Source organism: Gekko japonicus, unplaced genomic scaffold (assembly GCF_001447785.1).
Source record: "Gekko japonicus isolate JY-2015 unplaced genomic scaffold, Gekko_japonicus_V1.1 scaffold2928, whole genome shotgun sequence".
In the NCBI taxonomy this organism is placed as follows: Eukaryota; Metazoa; Chordata; class Lepidosauria; order Squamata; family Gekkonidae; genus Gekko; species Gekko japonicus.
In genome coordinates this window covers 136,305-150,080 of record NW_015173764.1, presented here as the reverse complement: position 1 = coordinate 150,080, position 13,776 = coordinate 136,305, and the positions used below count along the sequence as shown (strand labels likewise).

Here is a 13,776-nt window from a genome sequence, read left to right as displayed (position 1 = left end):
CCTATGTTTAAGTTGGTGTGGGCCAGATAGGAGGAGACCATGAAACCTGAGGTAGGCCTTGGCCTAGTCTCCTCCTCATTCCCCCCCCTCCTGTCTCCAACCAGTAGTCAGAGGGCAGCTCCCTAGAGAGGACAGGAAGTCCATCCATCAAGGCAGATCTGCCCCAGAATGCTGCAGGAGGGAGAGCCACTTCCTGGGCGGGAAGGGCTGTTTGATATAGTGGAGCTTTTGGGCGGGAAGCCAGTCTTGGAGAATGGAGAGCAGTCTGCCTGAAGTCTGGAGCCAGTCAGGCCGTCGGCTGGAGACTGCAGGAGGCAGAGGCCATGTTGGGAGTTGTGCTAATCTAACCTCCTCCAATGAAAACAAGTCATGTGCCTGCCCTGCAGACCATCTAGACAGGGTATGTGTAGTGAAGGGAGAGAGGGAGAGATTTATTATCCACCTTTATTTTGATTCTTCAGTTCACTGTTAATATGCCTGTATATAGTTAAGTGTTTTCAAAATAAATTCTTTTACTGTTGACCCTGAGAAGTCCCTCTGTACCACATAGTTCCCCCAGCCGCTTGGACACGCTAAGAGTGGGTTGGGGACTCCCTGAGGAGGAGAATAAGGGCAAAACGGTCAGGTGCCAACTCTCCAGGGGAGCCCCGAAGATTACCAGGAAGCCCCGAGGTGGGTTCCTAGCAACGGCAGAGGGAGGTTAGGAGGCTGTCCCGCCTAACCAGAGCCCAAGACAGGGACAGTGGTGGCAGCAATACCCGGAGGCAGTGGTGAAAAACTGCCCCTTCAGATGCCAGGCCAGGCAAAGGAGGGGTGGGCAGAGCGGGGTCTGCCAGCTGACGCGGGCCCGTTCCGCCACACCATGTAAAGTGATGCACATTGGGACAACAAATCCCCACTTCAAGTATAGGCTCCTGGGGTCTGAACTCACTGAGACTGAGAGGGGAAAAGATCCTGGGGTTGTAGTGGATAGCTCAATGAAAGAGTCAACCCAGTGTGCCGCAGCAATGAAACAAGCAAACTCTGTGTTAGGGATTAATAGAAAAGGGATTGAGAATAAAGCAGCCAGTATTGTAATGCCCCTGTAAGGATCTATGGTGCGGTCTCATTGGAATACTCTGTACAGTTCTGGTCACCGTATCTCAAAAAGGACATTGCAGAGCTGGAAAAAGTACAGAGGAAGGCAACAGAGATGATAAGGGGTTTGGAGCACCTTCCCTGTGAAGAAAGACTGAAGAGACTGGGACTTTTCAGTTAAGAGACGGCTAAGGGGGGGACACGATAGAGGTTTATAAAATTATGCATGGGGTAGAGAGAGTTGACAAAGATAACTTTTTATCTCTCCCCAAATACTAGAAGTTGAGGGCATCCAATGAAGCTGATGGGCAGTAGTAGGTCCAGGATGGACAAAAGGAAATACTACTTTACACAGAGAGTGGCTAAAATGTGGAATTTGCTGCCAGAGGATGTAGTGATAGTAACAGAAATAAACAGGTTTAAACGAGGATTGGATAGATTCCTAGAGGACAAGTCTATCAATGGCTGCCAGCTATGGTGACTGAGGGGAACCTCCACATTCAGAGGCACTAAGCCTCTGAAACCCAGAGCCAGGAGGCAACATCAGGGGAAGGCCTTGGCCTCTCTGTCCCATTGTTTGCTCTCCATGAGAATCCGTTGACCGCCGTGTAAGACAGAATTTTGGACTAGATGGTCTGGTCCAGCAGGCCTCTTCTGATGTTCTTATGAAGGCCTCGGCCTCTGTGCCCAGTTGTTGGCCCTCCAGAGGAACTGGTTGGCCCCTGTGTGAGACAGGATGCTGGACTAGATGGACTTGTGCAGATGTTGCTTTAGCGGTAGCTACCACCATAGCACAAGGATCTTCACTGTGTGACTGAAGGTAAGCTGTGGCAGTGATTTTGTGGCTGGCACTGCCTCCTGTGGCAGCCATTTTGTGACTTTGCCCCCCCCCCACTGTGTCAGAGTTCCAAAGGCGCCCATGGGCTTAAAAAGGTTGGGGACCCCTGGAGTAATGGGTGTAGGTTTGCCACATTCCTGGTCTAAGCCAAGTAGCCCCTGCCAGCATTGCAAGGGCTATGGGGCTCAGCTTCCAGCAGGACCATTTTATTGTTCCAGCCCACTCCTATGTGGGTAGAACACAGGGTTGTCTAAATTTGTGGCCACGGTCAGCTTTGGTCTTCCCAGCTCCTGTTACGCCACCTGTAACTCCATTCTGTTTGGTTTCCTCACTCCCACTTTAAGTTTTATCAGCCCACCTCACAAAGAGGCACAACACATCTGATTCCGTTCATTAAAAATTTTATTTCAACTTTCCCAAAGACTTTAATAAAAATTGATATAAAAGTTGGAAGCATGTTCAATTAGAAAAAACAAATATGAGAAATGTTAACTGTTGCAAACAATTATGAAATCCTTTAGCACAGCAGAGGTTCTTGGAGCAAGAGTCCAGATTATTTCAGAAGGCTCAAAGTACAGACATGAAATAACACAAGCTAAAGCAGTACAGCCAGTGGTTCTCTTGCATAGGCCAGGGTGGAAGAGAATCGGCAGCTAACAGAATATCATGCAAACTTGAAGGGGAGAACAGTTTGTGAATACACATCATGTTTATATTAATATATAAATTAACAGTTAAGTTAAAACATCTGCATTGTAGAACTGAATAATCACATTGCATCTAGGAATTAGTGGATGCTACCTAAGTATGTCAACATCTGAGAGGCAGATACCAAGGTTCCTCTACTGCTCATAGTATCTGTAAATTAACAACTGCCAGTATGTGGCAATGATAGCAGTAATTAGTTCTTATATGACTCTTTTTTACAACATGCATTTAAAAAGCTGCTTTACTTATGGACCATGTTATTACTTTACAGATGAGAAATATTTGACAAGCCCCCCCCCCAAAAAAAAGATCACCCACTAGCGGAGGAACTAGAAGCTCTCCCAGTTTCGTCCAGCTACCAATAGCTGGTACTCAATGTTTAAATATTAAACAGCAGATAACATTGTTTGTCTCAACATGCGCCACAGCAAGGCCATGACCATTGCAAGTCTGCACACCCAAGACTCGATAGCCTATAATTCTTAATAGCCTCCTTGACCACATAGTCATATCTGTCTGATGCACATAAATATTAAATACATGATAAATATCCTAAACAGTTAGTTGATTAAAAGGGTAATAAAATTAAATTGCAATAAAAATATTTTAAATATTAATAAATAAAAGTCCAATAAATAAAACTAAGAACCAAGCATTAAGAATAATTCCTTTAAGTTTGTTGTGGGAAGAGAAGTCTTCAGAGAAGTCCCTACACAAGTTCTTGACATTTCAATTATGTAGAAGTTATGAAGCTGGAGATGAGCCAGTCTCCGTTGGTTAGATCTTGGTTGCCTGACTGATGGAACGGTAGCTCAGGACTTCTCCGTCAGCATTCCACAATCAAACCAGTTTGCCCAAAACTCTTGAGTGCTAGTCACTTGGAAAAAGCAGTTTAGGGATTCCAAAAAAATGGGGAACTTAATTCTGTGTATTAAAAATATCTGTTAAAATTTTGTGAAGCGCTTGGAACCTCACCTGATACTTGTTATGACTTTTGGTTAAGTATTGTAAAAAACTGTGTTAGCTAGGTAGCAGAAATTACCTCTTCTGTTGGTGAAAAATGGCAACACAATTTTAAAAACCCTAAAAATTCTGTATCTCAAAAAGCAATTCGCTGTCCATCTTCACAGAAGAAGCGCCCCAGGCACCCTGCAAAGGGATTTCTGATCTTCTTCCCGAGATCTCCATATCTCCCGCACTTATGAACTGCAGTGCCGCAGGGCTCGGAAGGTCATCTCGAGGAATCTCTCGAAGTTTCTGAGAACAAGGTAGCTTCCAGCTTCCTTTTCAGATTCCAGGAAGGAAGGGTTGGCCTGGCTTTCCGTCTGAGGGTAGGCAACCACTGTCAGCCCGTTTTCTTGCATCTGAAGGAAGATAAGCGAAAGCCGTTAGGGACTGAGGCCTGAACAGTTGTGAGTGCCACAGCAGTCAAGCAAGTGACCTTGAAAATCAAGTTTTTTACTTAATCTCTCTTAACCCGATTGCTAGTTTGTCTAGCTCTCTCAATCTCAGGCCTTCTGAAGAAACTCTCAATACCCCCCACCAGGGCTTTTTTTGCAGAAAAAGCCCAGCGGGAACTCATTAGCATGATCAGCCACACCCAACAGCACAAACACATTAGCATATTAGGCCATACCTTCATGCCTTCCCCTGGCTTGCCCGGGTGTCCCACAGCTGTGGGGCGCCCGGGCAAGCCAGCCCTCGGACAGGCTGGGGAACACGGGGAGGCATTTAAATGCCTCCCCAATTCTTCCAGGCCCCCCCCCCGGCCCACCTGCCTCGGAGTCACCGCGGGGGGGAGGGTTTGCTCTCCAGGCCTTCCCTCTGTAGCCACGCACTCAGAGGTAGTGGCTGTAGTGGGCGTGGCCAACTCTGAAGCCAGCCGGAACTCCGTTCCTGTGCGCTCCTGCCCAAAAATAGCCCTGCCCCCCACTCCCCCCCCAAAGGACACTCAGAGTGGCTTACATCATCATTCTCCCCCTTCCGTTTTAACCTTGCCCCCTTGCAAAGTAGGATAGGCTGAGGTACCCGACCAGTTGCTTGTCGGAGTGGAGATCTGAACCCAGGTTTCCGAGCTCCTAGTCAAGACACCCTAACCACTGCCTCACACTGCCTCTCCACATATGCCACAGTGGCTGCCGTGTGAGAAGGGCTGATTGTTTCCCAGCTGGAAGATCAGTTGCAGTATCGCTTCACGTACATGATCTGCCACACAGAAGTCTGAGGGCTTTTGCATAACTTGGTACAAGCATGAAGTGGCCTCGGAAGGACTTTAACCCTCAGAGGAAGGTCTGAGCAGCCAGCTTCTTCTTACCTGCTGTTGGAGGTTGGAGGACAGGTTTGACACGTCCACCTGGAGACCATCCACGTGGCCAGCGAAATTCGGCAGGAGCTCCTTTATGCGGGAAAAGTAGCCATGGTAAGTCTGAAGGCCTGTCCTTATCTGGTTGAAACAGCCAGCCTGAAAGATGGGGAGAAGGAGAGGGCATTAAAGACTCGGAGATACTTAAAAATAGCAACAAAGGTGGGGACTGGTGTCTGTGGTTGCCAGCCTCCAGGTGGTCCCTGGAGATCTCCTGTTACTACAGTTGATCTCCAGATGACCAAGATCGGTTCCCTCTGGAGAAAATGGCTGCTGTCCAGTTCAGTTTATTGTTACGGTCCTTAGACCAGCTGTACAGAAAAAGAAGTACACCTTTACAATATCCCAAAAGTTTAAAATATATCAATAAAACATTAAAAGCAGATTAAAATTAAAATGGCGGCTTTGGAGGGTGGACTCTATGGCATTGTACCCTGCAGTTCTCAAAAGAGCTCTTTGATTCTCCACTCCTCCACATGCAGCTACTGATATGACCTTGGGCCAGTCACAAGTTCTTTCAGAGCTGTTCTCTACAGAGCAGTTCTCGAAAGAACTCTCTCAGCCCCACCTACCTCACAGGGTGTCTGTTGTGGGGAGGGGGAGGGAAAGGAGATTGTAAGCCGCTCTGAGACTCCTTCAGGTATAAATCCAATCTCCTCTTCAAAAGTAACCTCATGGTTTCAGTTGAAGATTCTCTGTTTTTTCTTAAACACGCACAATATTTTGTTTTTTTTAGTCTTTCGGGGACGGGGGTGGTGGAGAGACTGCTCATGAGATATCACCTACCACCCACATAGTTTAGCAACTTAACCAAGCAAATGTATTAGATAACAAGATGGCCAGTTTTAGATTCAAACGGGCAGCCATGCTGGGTCTGAAGAAACAGAACAAAGTTTGAGTCCAGTGACACCTTTAAGACCAACAAGGTTTTATTCTGGGTATGAGTCTTCATGTGAAGAAGTATGTATGCACACAAAAGCCTATACCCAGAATTCAACTTTGTTGGTCTTAAAGGTGCCCCTGGACTCAAACTTTGTTCTGTCCCTAGTGGAGTGACAGTTCAATGTAGCCTCAGGAGTTTCACAGGGCTATGACAATGGCCTAGACAGGGCCCCCCCCCCTACACACTCAAGCCAGAAGAGATCTGGATCCCTACTCCCTTCTAGTATGGAACCATGGAGGACTCACCACCCCCTTACCTTGTTAACCCATCGCCTAATCCCCAGAAGTGCCAAGTCAGGATTGTGAAGCTAGTACAATTACTTCTCTGTGGTTCAGGTTACTAAACTCATTTCACTTTTCCCCACCTATTTATTTTTGGCAACTAGCTCTTGGGGGGAAAACTGACTGATATTTCTCAAGAGTTTTGGCTTAAATAATGACATCCTCCTTTTGCTTGCTGTGACTGAGCTGTTGGGAAACGCACATTCTTCACATTGCCTGACTCAGATAACTCCCCTGAAGCCAGAAAAAGAGTTATTTCCATTGCTCATCCCTCTCCTGCCATGCATATGACCACCCACTAAACAGGTCTGCAAAAAAATACAGCGTGGAGCTAGGAATAGTTGACTGTCACTCACCAGGTCACAGGGGTCAGTGCGGCAGAGGGAGAGATCCATTTGCGAGATGTCCAGCATCTCCCGCATCAACATCAGCTCGTCGTCGCTGTGGATTTTAAACTCTTTCTGCTGAGGGTTTGCAAGTGGAGAAGACAGGATTAGGAGAGAGATTTTTTTTGGCAGGGATACGCAACGCATTTGAATATCACACCCAGGCATAAGAACATAAGAGAAGCCAATGTTGGATCAGGCCAATGGCCATCTAGTCCAACACTCTGTCACACAGTGGCCAAAAATACCAGGTGCCATCAGGAGGTCCAGCAGTGGGGCCAGGACACTAGGAGCCCTCCCACTGTCGTCCCCCCCCCAAGCACCAAGAATACAGAGCATCCCTTGCCCCAGCCTGAGAGTTCCTATCTACAGGAAAGGTAAAGGTTCCCTTGCTCGAAAGCCAGTCAAGTCCGACTCTAGGGTTGCAGTGCTCATCTCCGTTTCAAAGCTGAAGAGCCAGCGCTGTCTGAAGACGTTTCCGTGGTCATGTGGCCGGCATGACTAAACACCGAGGCGCACGGAATGCTGTTACCTTCCCACCGAAGTGGTACCTATTTATCTACTTGCAATTTCTTGCTTTTGAACTGCTAGGTTGGCAGGAGCTGGAACTAGAGACGGGAGCTCACTCGTCATTCGGCACACTCAGGTCTCGAACTGCTAAACTACCGACCATCCACAGCCTGCAGTTCAGTGTCTTAACCACTTGAGCCACCACAGCTCCTTACTTGTCTATACCTTGTGGCTAATAGCCACTGATGGACCTCTGCTCCATATGCTTGCCTAATTCCCTCTTGAAGCCATCCATGCTTGTAGCCGCCGCCACCTCCTGTGGCAGTGAGTTCCACGTGTTAATCACTCTTTGGGTGAACTACTACCTTTTATCTGTCTAACCTGACTGCTCAGCAAGTTAAAAGGAAGATTGGCCTTTTAACTTAGAGGGAAATTTCTTGATGGGCCATTTTGCCCGGGAGGGGCACCAGGGATCAAGAGCAAGCAGAGCCAAGCCTTAGCAACATTGCCAGCCCCTCTGGGGCCACTGGGGCCCAACTTAGGGTTGCCAGTTCCAGGTTGGCAATTCCTGGAGATTTGAGGGTGGAGTCGATGCCTGTTGTTGGTGCTACTGAGTTCAGTTCTGGCTTTTAGCAATGCAGGGTCTGCTCAGTTGGGCTTATCACAGGGTCATTTTCACTTCCTGGTCCATTGTACACCTTCTGGCCTCCCCCCTGGCTGTGCAGAAGAAGCGTGCTGGGCCTGTAACTCCATCAGCTGCGTGATTCATGCAACAGACCTGCACAAACTGATTCCACAGACTAACGCAACTCTGTCACCTTACTCATTTAGCCAACACCCCTTTGCCACTGGCTTTTGGGTCATATCCTAGAAGATTGCATCCAGCAGCGCATTAACTTCCTGATGACCTAATGCATTTTACAAGACTCGAACAAGGTCTGGTGTTACAGAGGAAGGATTTGCAATGGCTCTTCCCTGTGTGCTGGGCCTCCAAGTCTCCCCCACCTGCTGATCAAGCAACACACTGGCTTTTTCTGTTACCTGAACTTGCTCCCTGCCAAGAAGCAAGCCTGTCCTCATTGAAACAAGGACTATTCTAGACCAGACAAAGTTCCTATCCACCCACACCAATGCAGACTTGTCCTGTTGTTGACAATAGAGTTGTTATGGCCACCTCACCCGGAGGAGTGAGCTACACTCAGACAAGTGATTGATTTCCTACTGTGGAACGTTGGGCATGTACCAGTATAAGATTTCTAGAGCTATAGGACAAAGACTTAGGGGCACAGGAAGAAACATAAAACAGTCATGGGAGCAGAATTCAGTTCCAAAAATCTCATCTTCTCTAAAACGTTTCTAGTCCTTATGACTGGAAGTTAACCTTTTAATACACTGCATTGCTCATACATTCATAAGCCAGGAGGGGGGATACTGCCGTGATTTATAGTGTAGGGAGGGACAGTGTTCACAACCACCTGTAGCTCTTTACCCAGCTTCATGGCCAGCAAATATCTGCAGGAGTCTTCTTCTCTTGGTGCGGAATTTGGATAGCCCTGGCACAGAGTTCCTTTTGAGCACGGAATTCATCCCCACTCATTTGTAGGTGAGCGAGAGCATCTTCCTTCCCCATTGCCACCCATAGATCAATGCACAGGATCTCAACCAGAAAACCTGGTTTTTATTAAAGGGTGCAAATGAGTCTTGGCATCCACTGAAATCCAGTGTGAATCCTGTGGTACTATCCAAATTTCACTGAAACTGGAATAAACACTCATCTCTCCCTTTGTCAAGTCAACTCAAAACTTGTCTCCAAGAAGCAGCCAGAGAGAAGTCACTCCTCTCCCCTTTTCTTCTGGGTGGGCTGGAAAGGGAGAGCTGGGTGCCTGTGAGTGACACAAACGGGACCAAATTCACAGTGCTTAGAGCAGGAGAGGAAGCACTCCTCAATATGGGGGTTAAATTCCATGGAGGGACAGTCTGTAATTTCACAGGAAACAGTAAAAAAACCCATTAAAAACATCTTGCCAACTATTTTGTTTATCTGATAACTCAGCCTGTTGGGAATAATTACCCTCTGGGTAGTTCTGAACTTGCCAAGGCACATAATCCAATACTGCACACTTGTTTCCATTGCACTTTACAAAGTGCAATTACGCTATTATTATTGGGAGAGAAGCAGTTGCAGGCTAAATTTGGCAGGTATGGATGCAGGCAGGATGTCGCAAGCTCAAACCAAGACTAGAAATCTTGGGGAGATGCCTTTATCTGCCTTTTGGGATCTACAGCAATTGTTTTAAGATGTTTCATTCCAGGGACAGAGCCAGGTTAGTCTGTGGCAGACAATACAGAAGCCCAGGGGCACTTTAAAGACTTGTGATTGGATCCAACCTGATATACAGCCTGACCCTATATATTGTTACACATCCATCCCAGTGAGCTTATTCCCAAATATGCATACAGCCGCAGACTTAGATGCTCCTTTTGCAAATCACATCCATATTTATTTATTATTTATTTATTTATTTATAAGTATTTTTACCCCGCCCTACCCCGCGAGCGGGCTCAGGGCGGCTTACAAGGGGCATAGCCCATTCATAAAACCAATAAAACCATAATTTCTTTGGGAGTCCCTTCTGCAATATTTACCCTTCACTTGCCAACTCACCATGAGCTTTCTGACCCTGGAGACATCCTGTTTTATCCTCAAGACAAACTCCCGGTTCTTCTGGACAAACTGGAGCAGTTCTGGATCTCCGGAAGACTCCGGCAAGGGGGCGGAAGCACTCATTGTCCACGACAACGCAATTGTGAGTAGAGAAAAAATACCTGGAGAGAAAGGCAGGCACAGACATCAGCTTCTATCGGAGTAGGCCACGGGTTCCCAACCCTTTTGTGCCTGTAGGTGCCTTGGGAACTTTGACACACTGTGGTGGAAACAATATCAGGGAGCAAGGCTACATATAATCGGGTCATTTCGTAGAAAAAGAGGTGCAGGAGCTCATTAGCAAAACTTATTAGCATATGTCACACACCCTGACATCACCGGATGTGTGTCAAAAAGCAACACCCACCGCTGAGGCTCCACTGGACTATTTTGGATTGCTAGCTATTGGGGGGGGGGGGAATGCACAGATCTGCCCTCACAGAGGAGGGAGACCTTGTACCTGAAGGCGGGCGGGTGGGCTCTGCAGCTTACCTGGCTGCTTCTTGCTCCTCCTGGCCCGACTGAGGGCTGCTGGGAGCAGGGGTTGCATGTGCCCACCCCCTGGGCTCCTTACTGCCGGAGCTCCGCTCCTGTGCACTCCTGCAGGAAATGACCCCTGCATATAATCCTAATAGTCCCTCTTCAACCTTTCAGGCAAAAGGTCTGTTTAATAGGATGCCTTTTAATCGGCACAGCCAATCCCCACCCACTTTCTACTAGCACTTGGGAGGCCCATTAAAGGTGCCAAAGGCACCCAGTTGGGGACCCCTGGAGTAGGCTAAAGACAGCCAAAGCAGAACTCACTGGAAGTTCTCTTGCACAAGGGAACAGGAACATCACCGCAGGTTCCCTTGGTGGGGCTTGTGCAGAAGTTCCCAGCTGAGTCTCCCCGTCTGGAACCTTTAATGGCACCCCAAATCCACTGCTGGTTCCCTCCCATCAGATCAGGCCGGAGAGAGCTACTTCAGCCTGTGACAGTCTTCTTCAACCTCTTTCTACAACAGCCTCATGGGAGGCCATGACTTGAAAGTTTAGTAAATTGCCTCCAAAAGAAGGAACTTCCCGAATGAGATTTATTAAGTGGCATCTAATGCAGCAAACCTTTAACCAGTCTGTGCCATTCATGAAAGCTCTTTTGAAAGAAAGTCATCCTTCCATTTCTAAAGAGAAACAATTTCTATAGGCAGGAGATTAAAGATATTAAAGGCGGGAATCCAGGGGGGTGTGCTTTATGACCAGGAATTAGACCATCCCTTTACCGTGGTTTTGGACAGCAAAGGCACTGTAAAAAACCTGTATTAGACCAATGAAACCTAGAGCAGTGTCCTTTCAGCGGTTATAACAGATGGCTCCAGGCATTTCTAATAGGAGTGAGGCTAGCCAGAGCAGCGTTTCATGTACTAGAACAAAAGCCTCTTCCGAGGAAGGGTAGCTTTCACATCTCTCTGCATCAGGAGTGACCAAATGCTCTAGTCATTCCCAATACAGAGTTCCCATGCTCAATGGAAGATGGATGGCAAGAAGCAAAGACAGAGCAGTAAATCATACAGAACCACTACAGGCAGACTCCTCCACTGGAAGCTACCCCAGCCTGGATAGATGGGGGGCCATAAACACCCACTTACTTTAAGCCTGACCCATCTCACACATCTGCGTAGGGGGTAAAATTATAAAGCACAAGACAATTTTTTTAAAAGCTGGCAGGAATTACAAGAATCGGGAGACCTCTTTCAATCTAACCAGAGAATGTTCCGAAGGTTACCAATTTCTTTAAATTGTTTTCTTCACTTCTGAGTAAGCTTCTCTCTGTACCTAGCCAACCTCAAAGGATTGTTGTAGATTTAAAGTTGCAGGTTTGACCTTCTTAGGAGAAGGAGGAAGGAGCCAGTTTTAACACTTTCTTTATTCTGACAAAATTTAATCCTAGGTATAAGCCTTCATGTGAAGAAGTGTGCTTGCACATGAAAGCTTATATGCAGAAATTAAACTTTTTTGGTCTTAGAGGTGCCCCTGGACTCAAACCTTGTTCTGTTGCTTCAAACCAACACAGCTACCCCACCTGAATCTTTCTTTATTCCATAAGCTTGAGGGGGGAAGCAGCCCAGTTTCCCATTCCCACACCATTATACTGGTAGATAGGTAAGGATAATAAGAGAAGCTACCCCAAAGTTTAAAACCAAGGGGCTCAGACAAAATTTTAAAAGCACCTGGTTCCACAACATTTATCTACTGAATTCCCTCAGGTGGGGTAGCCATGTTGGTCTGAAGCAACAAAACAAAGTTTGCATCCAGGGGCACCTTTAAGACAAATAAAGTTTAATTCTGGGTATATGCTTTTGTGTGCAGGTATCTGAAGAAGTGTGCACACACACAAGAACTTATGCCCAGAAAAAAAAACTTTGCTGTCTTAAAAGATGCCACTGGATTCAAACTTACATTACATACACAGACCATTATTGGCATATGTCAGGTTACAGGAAGAAACAGAAACAGACAAGGAGAAATAAGTCAATCATACGCAACTATGCATTGTGTAATCAATCCTTAATTACCAAACATAGAAATAAGGCTACCTTTTCACTGACTCAAACTTTGTTCTGACTCCACTCAGCTAGTATAACTGAGAACTCTCCACAGTTAACTATGTGTATATGTTATTTATGTACATAGATAATGTATATACATAGTTAACTAAGGAGAGCTTTCAGTTACACTATGTACATTTTCTGCGTAATGTATAAGCCAGCATAACTGAAAGCTCTCCCTACTACTACGAATCAAAGCTCTCCGAAATCAATTCAAAAAACAAATAGCCTACGAGACGGTCTTTCAATAGAGAGAGGAAAGGTCACACCCCTCTCTAAAAGTTACACGCAGTAAAAAGAAAGGCAATCCCAAACAGAAACCCCGCGTGCAAGCGAGCAAAAGGAAGTCCTCCGCAGCAGCGACCCAGCGCAGCGACTTACTGGCTCCGGCGCGCCTCGCTCTGACCAGGCAGCGGTTCTGCAGCTGGAAGGAAAGAACCCGAAGAGAAGAAGCTGAGTGCGACTTACTTCGTACTGAGCTCATAGCGCCGCCGGGTGCCTCCTTTGGATGCGCGTCGCTCCTCCCCTCTCGGAAAGCTGGGCCGGGCTTGGCTCGTCTGGGCTGCAGCAGCTACCGGGAAGGCCAGCGAGGTAGGCACGGGGAGCCTCCAAGTGACGACTGTGAACGAGTTGCCCCACCATTAGAGGTATTTATAGGGCAATCTCAGGAAACCCCACTGATGTGATTCACATGTACGCGAGAAAGGGGAGGGGAGGGGAGGAAGGAAGACTTTTGTAAAAAAAAATCCACCTGGTCCTTCCCAGAGGGTTTCTTTGGGGAGATTCCGATGGGTCACCGTTGGGGGGGGGACCTATGACCCCCCCCCAAGCCATTTTCCCAAATGAATCCCCTTTGTTTGCTCCCTTAGGGGAAACATACGTGCAATGGGCAGATCCAGATGGGTAGCCCTGTTCGTCTGTCTGTAGCAGCAGAAAAGCACAAGAGTCCAGCAGCGCCTTAAAGACCAACAAAACTTATGTCAGGGGAGGAGCTTTCGTGAATCACTGCGCACTTCTTCAGATGGGTGCTCAGGAAGAAACATCAGGGAAGGACTATTGGCCTGATCCAGCAGGGCTCTCCTTGAGTTCTTATGAAGGCCTCAGTCTCTCTGCCCTGTTGTTGGTCCCCCAGAGGAACTGGTTGGCCACTGTGTGAGACAGGATGCTGGACTAGATGGACTATTGGTCTGATCCAGCAGGGCTCTTCTTATGTTCTTATCAGGGGAAGGCCTTAGCCTCTGTGCCCTTTTGCTGGCCCTCCAGAGGAACTGGTTGGCCACTGTGTGAGAGAGGATGCTGGACTAGATGGACCCTCACTGGTCTGATCCAGCAGGGCTCTTCTGGTGTTCTTATCAGGGAAAAGCTTCAGCCTCTATGCCCTG

At 47.3% G+C, this 13,776-nt stretch overlaps 1 protein-coding gene across 1 annotated transcript; it reads right to left on the bottom strand.

The window, feature by feature from the left end:
* Positions 1-3,310: 3,310 nt before the first annotated feature.
* LOC107120752 (myelomonocytic growth factor-like) lies at positions 3,311-12,893 on the bottom strand. Its single transcript, XM_015423523.1, has 5 exons — positions 12,863-12,893; positions 9,771-9,931; positions 6,566-6,673; positions 4,938-5,084; positions 3,311-3,987 (listed from the first exon to the last, which is right to left on the bottom strand). Exons 1-5 carry the CDS (start codon positions 12,876-12,878, stop codon positions 3,823-3,825), a joined length of 597 nt encoding a protein of 198 aa, XP_015279009.1. The 5' UTR covers positions 12,879-12,893; the 3' UTR covers positions 3,311-3,822.
* Positions 12,894-13,776: the final 883 nt, after the last annotated feature.